Source organism: Cyprinodon variegatus, unplaced genomic scaffold (assembly GCF_000732505.1).
Source record: "Cyprinodon variegatus isolate N-32 unplaced genomic scaffold, C_variegatus-1.0 Scaffold120, whole genome shotgun sequence".
In the NCBI taxonomy this organism is placed as follows: Eukaryota; Metazoa; Chordata; class Actinopteri; order Cyprinodontiformes; family Cyprinodontidae; genus Cyprinodon; species Cyprinodon variegatus.
In genome coordinates, this window is record NW_015150573.1 from 111,377 (window position 1) to 127,465 (window position 16,089).

General features: G+C 38.1%; 1 protein-coding gene across 2 annotated transcripts in view; it reads right to left on the minus strand.

Moving 5' to 3' along the window:
- mpp7 (membrane protein, palmitoylated 7) overlaps positions 1-16,089 on the minus strand; it is a 150,729-nt gene that overhangs the window by 33,783 nt on the left and 100,857 nt on the right. For both annotated transcript variants that reach the window (XM_015375518.1, XM_015375519.1), the window contains exons 7-11: positions 14,673-14,754; positions 14,116-14,201; positions 12,827-12,901; positions 11,340-11,536; positions 10,982-11,046 (exon numbers count right to left, since the gene is read on the minus strand). In XM_015375518.1, coding sequence (XP_015231004.1) covers positions 10,982-11,046; positions 11,340-11,536; positions 12,827-12,901; positions 14,116-14,201; positions 14,673-14,754 — 505 coding nt within the window. The remainder of the gene's footprint in view (positions 1-10,981; positions 11,047-11,339; positions 11,537-12,826; positions 12,902-14,115; positions 14,202-14,672; positions 14,755-16,089) is intronic.

Consider the following 16,089-nt stretch of genomic DNA (forward strand, 5'->3'; position numbering starts at 1 on the left):
TTAATTTAATGAATTACACATTTAATTGTTTATCGCTGTATTTATTTATTTAATTGTGGCACTTTATATTAGTGACGTGGTTTTAATTAATGAATGACACATTTATTAATTCCACATTTAATTAATTATTGACACATTTAATTAATTATTTAATGCTGTATTTATTTATTTAATTTTGGCACTTTTTATCCTCCACAGTAAACGACCCACAAGATTGATCTGAAAAAGTAGTGTGATTTTCTGCTAGATGGCGTGATTCAGCTCTTGGGGAAAGAATTCTGCAGAGCAGCAGCTGGATGATAAATTTAATCTATACTATAATACACGCTAGATTAAAAACGATCAGGGATTAGGAAAATAATAGAAATATTTACACTGTGCGCATACAATTATTATTATCATATGGCAGTCTTCTGTACAGTGATGGAGGTCACACATTAAAAAATTTTCATCAAATTTTTTTCTCTTAGACATTGGAGTGGTGCGTTTAAATGTTATAGAGCTAAACATGTTAAATTTGTGAGTAATAGTAGTGTAAGTTTTTAACCTGTCAAGTTTTTTAAAGATTTTTAACATTACAATTTATATTTTTCCAAGCACACAGCTGTTTAAAGCAAAGTTTAGTTTGAAAAGAATGTGCAGGAAGGATTGAAAAGCATGTTAACACGGTAATGTAGGCTTGAGTTCATTATCTGATGCATGCAGATACACACCAGGAACCTGTAAACTTACTAAATTACAAAAAACATTTAAAAAAACAAACATGTTTCATTGATATATATATACAAAAATGAATATTAGGAACTATATTTATCAAAAATACTGGGCAAGTAAAAATAGTTTCTGGGCAAATGAAATGTGAAAAATGTGAAATGTAAAAATCCTTTCATTGCCTCTCATTACCTTAAACTGTTTGGTGATTGGAATTAGTAGAATATTTTTAAAAATTCTACCAAATTCTGCAAAATCTTCTGCTTTTTTGAACTTTAACAATTTCCAAGTATTTAGAGCTCTAAACAACTTTCAAGTTTTTAAACGCTTTCACACTTTAATAGCTTCTCATATAGCTATTGACAATATGGATTTAAATCTTTTATTGTCATCACACTGTCACAAACTCTCTGCATTTAACCCATCCTCTTGGGGAGCAGTGGGCTGCCATTGTGTGGCACCCAGGGAGAAGTGTGGGATTAAGGGTCTTGCTCAGGGACACAGAGTGGCAGCCTGTGAGAGTGGAACTCGAACTCAGAACCTCAGTATTCCAAACTATGTCCCAACTACTAGGCCACCCCTCCCCCGGTTATTCTAAACATTTCAGCCGTTTTACGATGTAACTCAGTGACAAGATTTTCATGCCACTAGAGTTGCACCTTTGTATTCTTCTCACTCGCTAAATGTTCCCTCTATCCAGACAATTATACATTATAAATATCCAAACATACAATTAGAAATGTACTTTTCTCTGAGTAGATATGAGATGAACAACATTCTGTGAAATCCACCCAGACAACATAAAGTCTGAGAAAGAATGGGAGAACGAACGAAATGCAGCTTGCGAGGTCCAAATCCAGCTACCACTGTAAAACCTGTCAGGTTTATGTTTTATACATCATTTGCACTGTTACTTTGTTAGCTAGATTAGAGAGAATAGATGGCCTTCTTTCACTGTGTGTACGGAGGTCATCTAAATAGGACAGCCTTCTTGTCTTTTTAAGATACACAGGATATGGGCACATCTTGGAGCCGGACTGATAGAGGAGAGCTATCTGTAACCCTGAGGCATAGAGGCAAGCTGCATATAAGTCAGTGCATTGATGGTGTGTCAGTTTCTGATACGGACAGCTAAGCATCCACCTGATGCAACACATAGACTCATGAGCTATAAGAAGCAGGAGATGACCTTGTTCGGGGCTCAATCTTTGCCGGACGCTCACGGACGTGATTTTCGAGCCCACAGCTGTGCAAGCTCCAAGCATTTTCTCTGTCCTGTAACGACCTGATCTGGAATAAACTCAGTTACTTTTTTATTCCTGTTTTTTATAGTCCTTTTTTCATGGTTTTACACAGTTTGAGTTAAGAGTAGGAAGTAACTTGCTCCCAGGAAAAGAACCGTGAGGAAGCCCCGATGCGCAACAGCCTTTTTTAGGGGACATAACTTCCTCATTTAACAAACCAGTCTAATGTCAGACCAAAATAAGGAGTTCTGTTATAAGCATTTCATGTTAATTCAAAGGTGCTCTTGTTTTATTTCTTCTCACTCCCCCCAAAAATACCTTTAATAAAGTAGGTTCAGCTTATAATACGTTGAAAGCTCATTCAGTATGAGGGTGGAATGCAATAGAATAATTGTTGATTCTATAAGTGGCGATTGCATACAAAGACATTCAACTTTAATTTAAGCTATGATTATGATATTATGACTGTATCCCTGAGCTACAAACAGTACTGCAGCTCTCTGGTAAGGCTAAAAAGGAAAATTGTCATTAAGTCAAAATGGGCCCACATCATAAAAAACAATTATTGAAACCTACAGAAAAAAGTATGGATAACAGGCAGCCTTCCTTAACAAATATCCAGTAAGAAATATATTGAAATATTTGCTTTGATCCACAAAACCCTGATACAGTCCGCAAGAAATGCAGACCCATTTGCAAAATGTTTTATAGAGTTTTATCAACTGTACATAGAATGCATTAGGAAGAAGAAAAAGCAAGAAGAAAGATCTGATTCCTGTTGAAGACAAGTGACATCAAAGGACTTAGAGGATGTATGAAAGAAAAGTTAAGATTTATAGCACAGAATTAGACCTAAAGTTGTTAGAACAGAGAAACATTCATACTAGGAGAGCAGAGAGTAAAGTGGAAAACAAGATGACCATTTCTCACCTAAATGGAGTCCGCTACTATAATCAGCTTCCTCTGGTGACGAGAAGAAAAGGAAAAGAGAAGCCAAAAGAGAGGAAAAAACATCTGATTTAAAAAAGAGAAATTAAACAGGAGAGCAATAGATACCTGCCTCTTTAACAACAGTAGGAAGGTTCAATGATGCATTTACTGGAACACACGGGGACAGTGAGAGGGAAAACAGGTAGGTTTAAGTGGTTATGTTGAAAGTTTTCCTATTTTTAGAAATGTATTTTGGCTGCTATGAGACACATGGAAATTGCTCCATCTTTGCCAGATTTATTCCCTTAACTCAACTTAATTTAGTTTATTTATATAGTGCCGATTCACAATGTACTTTAGGGACAATTTTAACAAAACCATACAGTCAGATTGGTTAAAATGTTCTAAGGAAACCTAGTTGATTGGATCAATTCATAATGAACCATACATAATTTATTAATAATCAGTTTTCTCTAAATCTAAATCAATTACATCAAATTTTGAAGAACAGATAACATACATATAATTTCACTATTTTATTCAAATTAAACCTTAAATTAGTCCTAAATTATCCAAATTTTGCTCTTTCCCATTCCTTTCTTGCCAAGTGATGCTGAAAAGCATCAAACACAAAATCTGAAATACAATTTTTAATTTTACTCACATGTCCATTAAAATTGATCATTTGTTAAAAATATCAGTAAGCCTTTTTAATTTTCTTTTCTTTGCGCAAACCAACTCGGATACAGAAAAATTGAATGACTTTATCAGATAGATTTTATTCGGATTGTAATTGCATCCTTTCTTGTATATTGAACGCGTTTAGTTTACACTCTTAACCACTAAGTGGTATCAAAGCAGATCTGATGATATCAGCAATTAGCCTCGTGAGACCATCCTGATCTCGCGAGCTTTCAAGATTTCACTCGCTAATCAGTCTGGAGACTCTCCGTTAAAGAAAATTTGGAGCCGTTCACAAAACGAACGTCCAATCAGCGTCGGCTTTGAGGCGGGTTGAGGTGTGACGCAACGAGAAGCGCGACAGTTCAGTCTAAAGAACATGGCGGCTTCAGCCGATGAAACTAGCATTAGCGTGGCTATCGAGCAAGTTTTATCGGAATTACAGAGTATTTCTTCACTGAAAGAAGAGCAAAACACTGCTCTGGAGGCTTTTCTCAGAGGAAAGATGTTTTTGCTCTTCTCCCGACTGGTTTCGGCAAGAGCAGCCTGGCTTGTGGTTGTGTTTTCGTCGACGCTCTGTTAGTACGTCATATGCTTTGTTGATCTGATTGGTTTATTTGGCCCGTCTATCACCAACATAGGCCAATCAGCTAACCAGTATTTTCGCCCCTTCCCAAAATTACTTCAACAGAAGGTTTCCAGATGGATATGCGGAGCAAATCCATCTGGTGGAGTCAGGTTAATCAGCAATAGCTGCATATGTACCAACCAACATTTGTTATACATAAACCACGTTGACTGTATTTAGACTTGGAGAGTTTTGAAACTGATTAGGCCACGCTTTCATAAGGGGCTAACATTCAATAATCTATCATCAGCAATAAATAAAGCATATACTTCCTTTTTGCTGTTGTGCGCAAACTGATATGTATAACAATGATCATTCAGAAAGGTGGAAAAGCTAGCACCATTAAAATCTGGAAAAGCTAGAACCATTAGGTACAACGTCACAGTTCTCATTATGACGGATTAAAAACAAAAGGAATGACAAGAAAACAAAAAAAGGACAGAAAGGTGAGAGGTTGACCTTACATTAAACACAAAACTTAGAAAGAGGTAGAAACCATGGATGGTTCAAATGCTGGTATTCAGAATTGCAATGAGTAAGGAATAAGATGGAAATGTCAAAGCTGCAGTACCTTCAATTTCAGTAGCTATGAGTGCCAAAAAAAGCAAGGAATGGATGTTAGTTAATTTAAAATATCTTCTTTTGAGCAATGAGGTAAGAAAAAGAGAAGAAACATACCTAACTCTATCTCCACATCATCTTTCAGAGAGAAAAGACAAAACAGACAGAATAAATAAATCTGAATCCTTTAGAGGAGTAAAAAACTTAGTCCATATAAGTTAGGTGGGGGTTCTAAGGAAACGCATACCACGGTTGTTTACCACCATTTCCTTATAAACACACCACCAACAGACAAAGTACCAGCAAAAGAGTGGATGTTCTTTTGCTCTGATAACCTCCATAAGTTTTATGGATATTTTCAAAACCACATTCATTCTCAAGGATTGTTCACACACAAAGAATTGGAATTTGACCATTTGGCTCCAATTTAAGATGTTTTAAACAAAAACATATAGGAAGGGTAATAAGTATAAACATTAATTTTTTTTTTGTGGTGTGATTTAGTGCAAATATACGTGGCTTTAATCTGAGCACTCAGACTGTTAAGCATTCATCGGGGATAGTCTGAGGGTAGAGACTAGGGATGGAACGGTTTATGAAAACCATCCGAACCGTTCGGTTCGACTGTCTCGGTTCGCGTTTGTTGCGTTCGGTTCATGCGCTGCTTCTTTTTCTCATAGGCGAAGCATGTACACTCCAGAGCAGAAGGTGGCGGTACTGCGACCAAAGACAACCACCAGTAGTAAACAAGAAGAAGAAGCGAAGTAGCGTAGCCGGGTGTAGCAGAAAAAAATCAGTTGTTGTGGAGAATTGTGTGGGTATGGCGAGTGGGAAAGAACAGGAGTTGGAAGACGCGCCAGCAGCACTTTATAGGTCTGCTGTATGGGACCACTTTGCATTTAGAGTGACCTACGATGATGGCGGAAAGAAAGTTTTGGATAAAAGTGCAACAGTGTGCAACACGTTTTGTTTATGCTAACAGCAACACGACCAACATGTCAGGCTAACAATCAACATATATCGAACCAAACCGAAAACCGTGACCACGAAACCGTGAACCGAACTGAACCGTGGATTTTGTGAACCGTTCCACCCCTAGTAGAGACTGTCTCTAAATCTCTCCTTTATGATCTTGATTGCTGAAGGATAGTTGGAGCAGGCAAAAAATATGTCTGTGGCATTGTCACGATGGTTTGTTCTGGCTGTCTACTGGTGCAAAGTGGGAAATTAGCAAACATGAACTACTATGGTTTAGTTGTGAAGGACTTGACTGGCAACATTGGTGTAGGTACCAGATCTGCTCGGGGCCCGGCCCTTTCTTATGGTGTCTTCATATGGCAATGCCACACGGAAAAACAGTTTTGCTCCAGTTTCTTAAGAATCAGATCTCATCTGGAGTCTCAACATATTATTACCCATTTTTGCTATTATTTCACCTGTCCTTGGAGATCTAAAGTAACCGAAAGTAGAAGACAATTCTCAGTCTTGACGTCAAGTACTGAATTCTAAGACAAACTGAGCCCTGGCACTTAACAATGTGCAAAAAAAGAATCAGTGCTAAGATCTTAAGATCTGAGAACAGGGGAGGACAAATGAAACATCTTAAAAAATGACTTTTGTTGAGATTTTAGATAAAGAAAACCAGTTATTCTACTTAATGGTTGTTGTTGACAGAAAGTTCAAAATAGTGTAACTTAATATGGCTAATTGACCAAGCTAGCCACAGTGCTACCCAGCTCTCCCCCTTTATAGCATGTTCCTGCAATTACTTTGTTCAACATAAACATATTCTTTCCGTTTTGTTATCCATCAGGTAAAACTTAGACAAATTAACACTACAGATGCTCACGACTTAGCACACAGAGACTGTATTACGTTATCGTCTCGGCAACCATGTTTTACGTCCTGTGGCAACGTTCAGCCAATCATATAGCGCAACGTCACTGGCATGCACAGGCCCGAGCAGATCTGCTAACTACAAACCTATTTCAAACACACCACAGGCAGCTAATCCACACTTTTCATGTCCTAATAAAATCTGTTGTGATCAATTAGTTGAACCATCAACTTTTTTTGCCTTTTGGACAGAAAAGAAGGACCATTTAACTTTCATCACGACTAAGGCTGCTGGAAAAGGAACGAAGAGGAATGGTGGTGGTGAAACATTTACACACTGAATCCCTTCACCTCCATTATCTTATATTACTTATTAATTAATGAAAATGTTTTTGGAGTTAAAGCTGATGTTAAATGCACAAACCTCTCATATATGTTAGACAACATTTTCAAAATTGAATAAATTCATGAATACAGGCAAGAGCAGATTATAAACTTACAGTGGTAGCAGTTGCTGATATAAAGCTCATGGTTAGATTGGCAACATGAATAATAGCAAAAACTCTCCTATTTAGAAGTTATTCCATAAACCGAGTTTGAATTGGTGTATTTAACGTTCAGCATTACTTCCCTTAAATGGAGGAGAATGTTTTCACATTGACATGAAGCAAAGAAATCCTAAGAACGCTGGAAGACCTTTAGGTAATATTGATTATCAACACTTTCGCAATAAATATTCTTAATAATTTGGAGATATAGAATGCCATAACCTGATAACAGCTTTCTATACATGTATAGCCATTATTTGGGTATATATGTATATAATTTGAGAGAACATTTTCAGTTCAAGTAAGTTTAAAAAAAGTTTTAAATAGGAGATAAGGGAATGGACTATAAGGTGGACTAGCTGCTAGCCTTCCAGCGCTCTAAAGATTTCCTAACTTTTATTAAAACTCATTACAACATGATGTATGATAAATACACTGCAAAAAATGATCTAAAAATAGAAACATTTTCTAAAAATTAGCCTATTTGCCCATAAGTTAAGCAGGTAAATAAGATAATCTGCCAATTGGAAGACTTAAAATAAGATAACTTAATATTCAGCTGAAAATATGATAATATAGTTGATGTTTTTCTCTTAATTTAAATGTAAACTAATTATTTAATTGGCAAATTGTCTTACTTACCAGTTTCCAAGAAGAGGAGAATACATTATTTCCAAAAAAAAATGTAATTATTGATTTATTTTTTGCAGTGTAAGATTAGTGGATCTATCACTGAACACTTCCCTTATTATCCCTTTGAAGTTAAAAATATTTATTATTTAACACATTTGATTCAAATTCAGGTATTATATCTAATTTATACCATCTAAATTACCCTAAGCTTACAGCTAACATGGTTACGAATAATAATCTATATTATTTCCCACTGCTGTTAAATAAAGAAACTACAAATCATTTTAAATCTACATCTAACTAATCTATTTTGCTAGAAAGCATGTGACTAAGCCATTACCTAGAGAGACAAAATCTGTGGAACATGCCTGTGGAGCGTCCACTACAGCTTGATAGGGAGGAAAAACGTTTAATTTCAGGTGCATCAGAAATCAAGAAAACATATTAACACAGTCATAAATGTCCACATAAAAATAGTACTATAAAGCCGAAAACAATGTTAATTCAAACATTAATAAATACTTCAATAAAGACAGATGAACCATAAAGAGAAATAACTAGAATTTAAAGAAGAATTATTTATGCCATAATCAAAATGTGTATTGAATTGTCAGGAAATAAATTAATTAACTATACTTTGGAAGAATGCTATTACCAGTGGCTCTCTGGAACAGGGGAGGCTCAATACATCCAATATTCCATTTAAAAAATGTTAAAGCATCTAAAAAACTTCACTAACACAGTTAAAAATATCTATAAACTCCATAAAACATGGCAAGAGTGCAGGACAAAATGACTGTTCTGACTAAATGACCCATTTTCCCCTCTCGATTCATGAGGAAAATCTCCTCCTGTCTGGCCCGTCAGTCAAAAATGTTGCTGTATGTTTGCCAATCAGCATCAAACAGCCAGCTTTATGACCCGCTCCTGCTCCATAGACCTCCTAAGAAGCTGAGCCTCACTGGAAGTGACGTATTTTGGCGTGTTATCCAATCAGGGCTCTACTTTATCCTCAATAGACAGAGGCTCAAACCTCAGTAGAGTCTCATAGAGACTCACCTGCAGTGTCCTCTTGCTACATAGAGGATGGGGATTTTGTCGGGTTCATAAAATGTAGGTTTTTTAAAAAAAGGAAGAACTGAAATACACAATTATGGATACAATTATTTCTGCAGAAAGGAGAGACAGTTGAACCCCAGACTCAAACACACTGTCTCCCCCTGGACCTCCTCCGCAGAGCATTTTATTAACAGAACATGACACATGGTTACAAACAGAGTATTGTTCTGACAGAACAATTGATCAGCTCATAAAGACAGGATGCTCCATCAGAATGACAAGGCAGGATGGTCTCCTGACTGAATCATGAGACAGGAGTGGAGCATCCCCTCGCAAAAATGTTTTATAAGCACACATTAATTTTATAATCATCATTGAATAAACCTAACAGATTTCACGTCCGAGAGCTGAATAAACAGCTAATTAATGTGGAACATACTAATAAAATCAGGCGTATTTTAGTACTTAATTAATGCGGTTTAAAGAATACATGTATGAAGTTTGGCGAGGCAAATTTGAACAACAATTTTAAAAAATTTACACGGTTCGGCCTCAATTCAATAAGAAATCAGTGCTGGCTCATGAAAAAAACTGCAGAACTATGATTATTTTCCAGATGCACTACATAAATTAAAAAGCCTAAACCATCTTATTTATATAAATTTCAAATAAAGAACAATCAAAACGATGATATATACCCTTTACTGATAGACGTGAATGCTGGCTTTACTGCAGTGAAAGATAAGCTAACTTGATCAAGATGTATGCTCTGTAAACAGTTGATCACTGCAGCCCTCGCCAACACCAATATTGTTCCAGCTGACGGAGCTCCTGGGTTGGAGAGAAAGAGGAAAAGACCCCTCTTCAATCACCACCTCTGTCCTCTGTTCAGTAACTACAGGCTCTCCAAGGTTTCCTATAACTAGCTTGTAGTTTATGGCCCCGGGGCCAAGTTGGGACGGCCTGAACGGGGCCCAGAGCCAAGCTTTATCTCCTTCCATTTCTCTGTAGATTCAGGCCCACATCTGCTGCTGAATGTGGTCCTTTGATGGCTCCTCTCACCATCTACTGCTCTGTAGATCCTTCTGCTCTTTCTCTCCACAGTCTTTAATTTATTTTTCTGACTCAATTTTAGTTCTCAGCTCTTTGTTCAAAACTCTGAGGATTTTCTACAGATTTGTTTAAAAAGAACAACTGAGCACAAACATAAAGACTTGTTATAATTTGCTGCTGATCCATTCGAAACCACTGAAGGCCATGTCAGTCATGTCAGAGGACTTCCTTTCACTGCTGCAGCACAACTCCTGCTCGCAGCATGCTGGACTGTAAGAGAAATGTTTTCCAGCAGCTCAAAGAAGAGGGTCAGAAATCCCAGAACTCCTGAGAGGAATGAGTGAGGGAGCAGCAGAGCGGCGTCTGCCTAAGAGCTTTCAGTGGGCTGTTTTTGGCCATCCAGCAGCATGTATGCCAATGTGTGGTTGAACATAAGGAGGAAATGAAAACATCCATAAATCAGAGGCAGGCTGGAAGCAGACCTAGAAGATGGATGATCCTCTTAAAATATGTTTGTCTAACTGCAACATTATACTTTATATTGTATTGTTGCAGATCCAATGTCAAATGATGTAAGCAAACTAAGACCCCCTTGACATCGACAGCATAAACTCTTAGATACCAGAGGTAAGTTTAAGCATCTTGAAGTAAATCTTGAACATCCTGATGAGCTCCGCTTTGCTGTGTTGAATGTTTTCTCCTTCTGTTCTAGACTTCAATAAAATATCCCTCATAAGTCTTATCTGAGCTTGTTAATCTGCTGTTTTAAATAAACAATGCAAAAACTCACACGTTTTCATGTGAAAATTCCTTCTTCTTCTTTTATTCAAGTTCCCAAATGACTTAAACTGCATCAACGCATGAAAAGAGGAGTAGGGAAGGTCTGGCCACGAATAACCAGGAAAACCGGAGCAGAAAACTTCCTCTGATAAAAAGGATGAAGCAACATAGCTATATGGTTGCTATAGATACACAGCTTTAAGGGTACGGTCATTTAAGAAATAACATTTTCAGACCTTTATCTTTTTTTTTAACCCGCCCCCTATCAAACCAGCCTAACGTTCTTGTTAGTTACCCAGAAGGTCACAAATACTCACAGGATCGCCTACTCAGGGTCCGCTGCAGTGGCTGTGTCACAGCAGGCTGCCTTAGTGCGAATCTCCTGGAAAAAATGGGATGCAAACATCAGTTATCCTGACCAGTTGGTAAATATTTAACACTCTAAGCAAATCTGCAATGACCAGAAGCCATAATGTGTCAAATTGTCCAAACTTTACTTCTGTCTGTACTATTAGTACTCAATCACATCCCAAGGGTACACTTTTCTTGTCCACCTCAAAGATTTTTAAATGATAACAGAAAATCTTTGCTTCTTGGGCCATGAGCCTTGCATTGTGTCTGATCTTTTTTAGCGCCGCAACGCAAAATTACGACAAAGTCAAAGATGGCTCTTACCTCTCTTGGAACTGTTTGGATGGGATCAGACCAGCCCGTGGATTAGCATCCCCTTCATGCTTTGCTTGCCACCATGTTGCATCTCCTTGGCTCATTATTTGAAGGATAGAGCCTTTCTTGAACCCCAGACCAGCCTCTTTACAAGGGATGGCATTGTCTTTGCTTGGATCATAGTCAAAGAGCGCTCGCAGAAATACCTGAACACATTTCGAACAGATGCCCTATAGTTGTTATAGAAGAAGGGTAAAAACCAATCTACACAAGTCAGGGCATGGCAGCTGGTGCTTAAGATTATGCAAGGTAGTGACCTCTGCAGCGGTGACTAGTGAGTAGGGATGGACACCAATGTCCTGATCAAATTCTGTCGGTGTGTTGGAATAATTATGTATAAGATACTTAATGTTTGTTCTTATGATGCATAAAGTGTGACATATTACTGTTCCAGAGAGGTGTTGCACAAGCAGTATAGGTCAACTCTCAGGAAGTATTGCTCAAGCTTAACGAGACCAGGAAGTCCTCAGACCATTTGACCGCAAGACATTTAAATGCAAATTGAATTGTATTTCTTGTTTCCTATTCCTGCAGCGCATCCTCAGTTTGTGTAACTAGGGACTCCCCCTCTAGCTTTAATAAATAGCGAGGAGAAAGCTGAAGACCGGCAGAGTGGGGTAGAGATGTACCTGCACGGTCTCTTCCTACTCTCCTCGCGAGTAAAAATAATTCTGACTCTGTAACTTTCTTTCCTTGTTTTACAGTGTTTTAGACCTGACAAGGTGCTGCCAACAACTTATTCATGCAAAAGCTAAATTACGAATAACCAGGTGCTTCCTCAGAATAGTGGCATTCCTATTACGGTACTAGCTTTTACTTACTTTGCATCATAACTACTGCGGTGAGTTTATTCTGCCTTGCATTTACACTCAAGATGCCAAACCCCTGAAGGCTCTCTATAAGCAAGGCTTGCTTTGGTTATTTTGCCAGCAGCTTCTAATGTCATCAACCTCTTCTGCAAGAAATTATCTTTTCATGATCGGCACTGGAAACAAGCCCACTCTTCCATTCTGTCTGTGTCACAATGATACCTTTAGGTACTGAAACATGGTACCATTTGACACCAACTCATTGTCTGCAGCTAGAAACATGGTGACGCAGCCACATCATCATCCTTGCTTCTTCCAGGTAAATAAGCCCTATCATATAAGATGATGTTAACATAGTTCCTGTTGAATACCAACACAGACTTCAGGCAGAAGGAAATAAGTACATTGTTAGTTCAAATTCCAACAATGCCCATTGATACCAGTTAGACGAGGATTGGGCCCTAACATTGACAGAACCAGTCCCTGGGGCCCACAATTTCCCCCCGCCCCGGGAACTTTCAGAAAAAGCAATGAATTGCTCACTAACCAAGAAGGCACACAGAACACACAAAACCATAACACCAATTAGCCAACAGTGCTACAGGTTGGATATGATAAATGACTGACCTTTGGCTCTCTGAGGGGTACGTCGTCTCTCCCAGCAGGAACTACTTTAAACGTGATGGCCCCCTGTGACTGAGCCTAGATGGAAGAACCAGAGAGACTTAAGAAAGCTGCCAACCACCAAAACACAACATAAATGTATCTTTATTTATTTTCCCTTTGGTGTTTAGAAACTACCATTGCAGTGAGCTGTTCAGTGAACTGTTAATGTCATTCTCCTTATCATCACCTCAACCAGATAAATCACATCCTTGTTGGATGCAGCTCTATCTTAATCCTCTATCTTCAACATATCTGATATCTATCTATCTATACCTTTTATACTATAGCTATCTATACCTTCCATTTCTAAATTTTTTAAAGAAGTTACCATGATCCGTCTGTCCCTGACACTCATTTGTATTAAAGTAAGTCTCTCAGTTTTTTGTTACCATTTCCAAACTTTATAACTAGTCTAAATTATATCTTATACACCTTTTATTTATCTCTTACAGCTATCCTTTCATTATAATCTACGGCTAACAATTGTCTACTTTCACATAACCATGAACTGTTCTCTCTTCATCAACACTGATGATGCTTAAACTCATTCACCTTGATTATCTCTTCTCCCTACAGCTTTACCATTTGAAATATCTCCTGGTTATTTATAAATCTTTATTTGGATCTCGTTCTCTAGATTTTCCATTTGGATATCTTCACATCATTACTTCTCCCCGGATTGTCTTTTAACTGACGTTCGCTATAGCTCACAGTATCATCAGCAAACATGGGATATCAAGGGAACTAAAACTGTTTTCAGGAAACAAAAACTTACAATTTCACAATTTTGGCTTAAAAGACCTTTTGTTCTCATTTCTTGAATCTAAATGTAGGTGGAAAACTAAACTACACATGCTAAACATAGGTCTTGTAAAACCAATCCCTTGCGTGAGTGTGTTTGAAACGCATTCAAGGTTTAATCTTAGAGGGCATAGAGCTTAACTGACTCTTTTGTTTTTTTAAAAATGTTTCCCTAAAAAACTTCAATTCCATAATGGAGCTCATTTCATGCCTGTGGAAATGGCGGCTTGGAGGAACTACACAGCATCAGTTTCCTCCGAGAAGACTGCAGCACAATGCACATGGTCTAAAGGCTAGAAATGGCTCCGAGAAACGACTATCAGTAGTGATATGGAGCGTTAGGAAGCTTTAAAAATACTTTTGCTATCACAATCAAGGGATTTTTTTGGTTTAAATTAAGTGGAAACAAAGAAAAAACCTCCAGACACATGAAAATATATGAATCATACCAGGATACGAATGATTTCTTCTGGTTTCTTGTCATCCAGAGGGATCCCGTTGACCTCTATCAGCTCATCTCCAGCATTAATTAGCCCTGACATGAAAACAGCAAGATTACATCTCTATAATCAGTCTAAGGTCTACTACTCATATCTTCGAACACAAGGGAGCTCCTGTCTGATAGAGCAGCAAGTTCAGAGCCTCAGGTTGTGTACAGAACAGCAGATGAATGTTTACAGTGACGGTGATCAGTGGGATTGGAGGGGAATCATCATTTTATTGAGGACATATGTGGAAATTTGCCTTTGGCTTGATTCTGGCAGAGCTGATACACAGGCTGGACACAGTGAAGACATACAGATGGGAAACATGTGGATAAACAGCAGAGCGATGGCATCTGTGTTCCGTTTTAAAGAGTAGATTGATTTAAATTAAAGTAAAAAGATCATTCCTAAACACAGCCTTTCTTTGCCGCACGGAATGAGGAACTCTCACACCTCCAAACTGCTGATAAACAAACCTGGGTAAATAACAAAAAGGAAAAGCAACGGGAACTGGAACTGACCACTTCTGTCGGCCGCTCCTCCTTTCATGATCCGAGCTACAATGATGGCTCCTGTATTATCGTCACGTCTTATTGTTGCTCCCTGCGGGGGAAGCAGAGAGAAGGAGTAAACAAGTTAGTGAGTTATTCTAGGTTCAACCGTGTATGCAGTCAATCTTAAATGTTCAAATTTGTTCAAAAGATTCTCTTCACCAAATAATTGTAGGGTTTTTGATTTTTTTAAAGAAGAAATTTGGACTTAAGCAAGCCAGCAGTGTTTAATGTTTTTGGCAATTGGGCTGAAATCCAATAGAAAGTACTTGCAGGACACAAAACTAAGTTTAAAATTACAAATAATGAAAAACAGCTTAGAAAGCAATGTGGGAGGACAATGTTTTAGAATTTATGTAAAGACCCACCGTGTCTACTTTTAAATAAAAATGCACATGCACAACCCTGCGCCGGCACCCGAGAGGGAACACCTATTAAACGCGTACGATGCAAACAGCAACCTTTAAACAGGGCGTGCATGAGGAAAAATGGGCTCGTTGAATCACCCATACAAGAAGATTTGCAAGTTTTCCACTGTCAGACTCACCAACTGTAAGTGAAAATGGGGAAGAGCACGTAGGACGGCCTTATGTAAACATATCACCAGAATGATTGACAATAAGGAGGAACACTTATTTTGATGATCCACCCAGAAAAAGAACATCCTCCACTATACCTTTAAGTTTTGATCGAGCTTTTAAAACCCGACTGTCCCTACCCATTGTTATCTGTCTTGGAAGAAGCCTCGTCTATCAGCTTGTTATATTTCTCCAGGCCATCTAAAGCTGCTATTACAACAGATGATGTCAGACTCACCATAACAGACCTATAAAGATATCAAGCATCTTGCTGCAAACTCAAAAACAACTAAAACTCCACAAGAAATACAGTCTTCTCTGTGCCTGAAGTCCAGCTGAATACTGAGGTATGTCTACTCCTCCACCACCTCCACTTAATGTCCCATGAGGGTAATAGTGTTTAAATACATTCATTTCCTTTGTTGAATTTACATTCAGGGTCAGATGATTGTTTCCACATATTGCCACAAATGGCCCACAAGCTCCCTGTACTCAGCTTCTTGTCCATCTCTGATACAACAAATGACTGCCGATACATCCGAGTATTTCTGCAGATGACAGGAGTCTTGTATTGGAAGTCAGAGGTGCACAGAGTAGAAAGGAATGGTGAGAGTATTGTTCCTCTCTGGTGATATTTGACCCTTCAGTATCATAGACTCCAGTCCTTCTGTCAGGGAAGCTTAGGACCAGGTGATAGCTGAGACCTTAACCTTTGCCTTCTGAAGTTTCTGACAAGGCAAATCAGGCTGAATTGTGTTAAATTCACTAGAGAAATCATGATTGCACAATTGCTGCTTGTACCAGTTAGT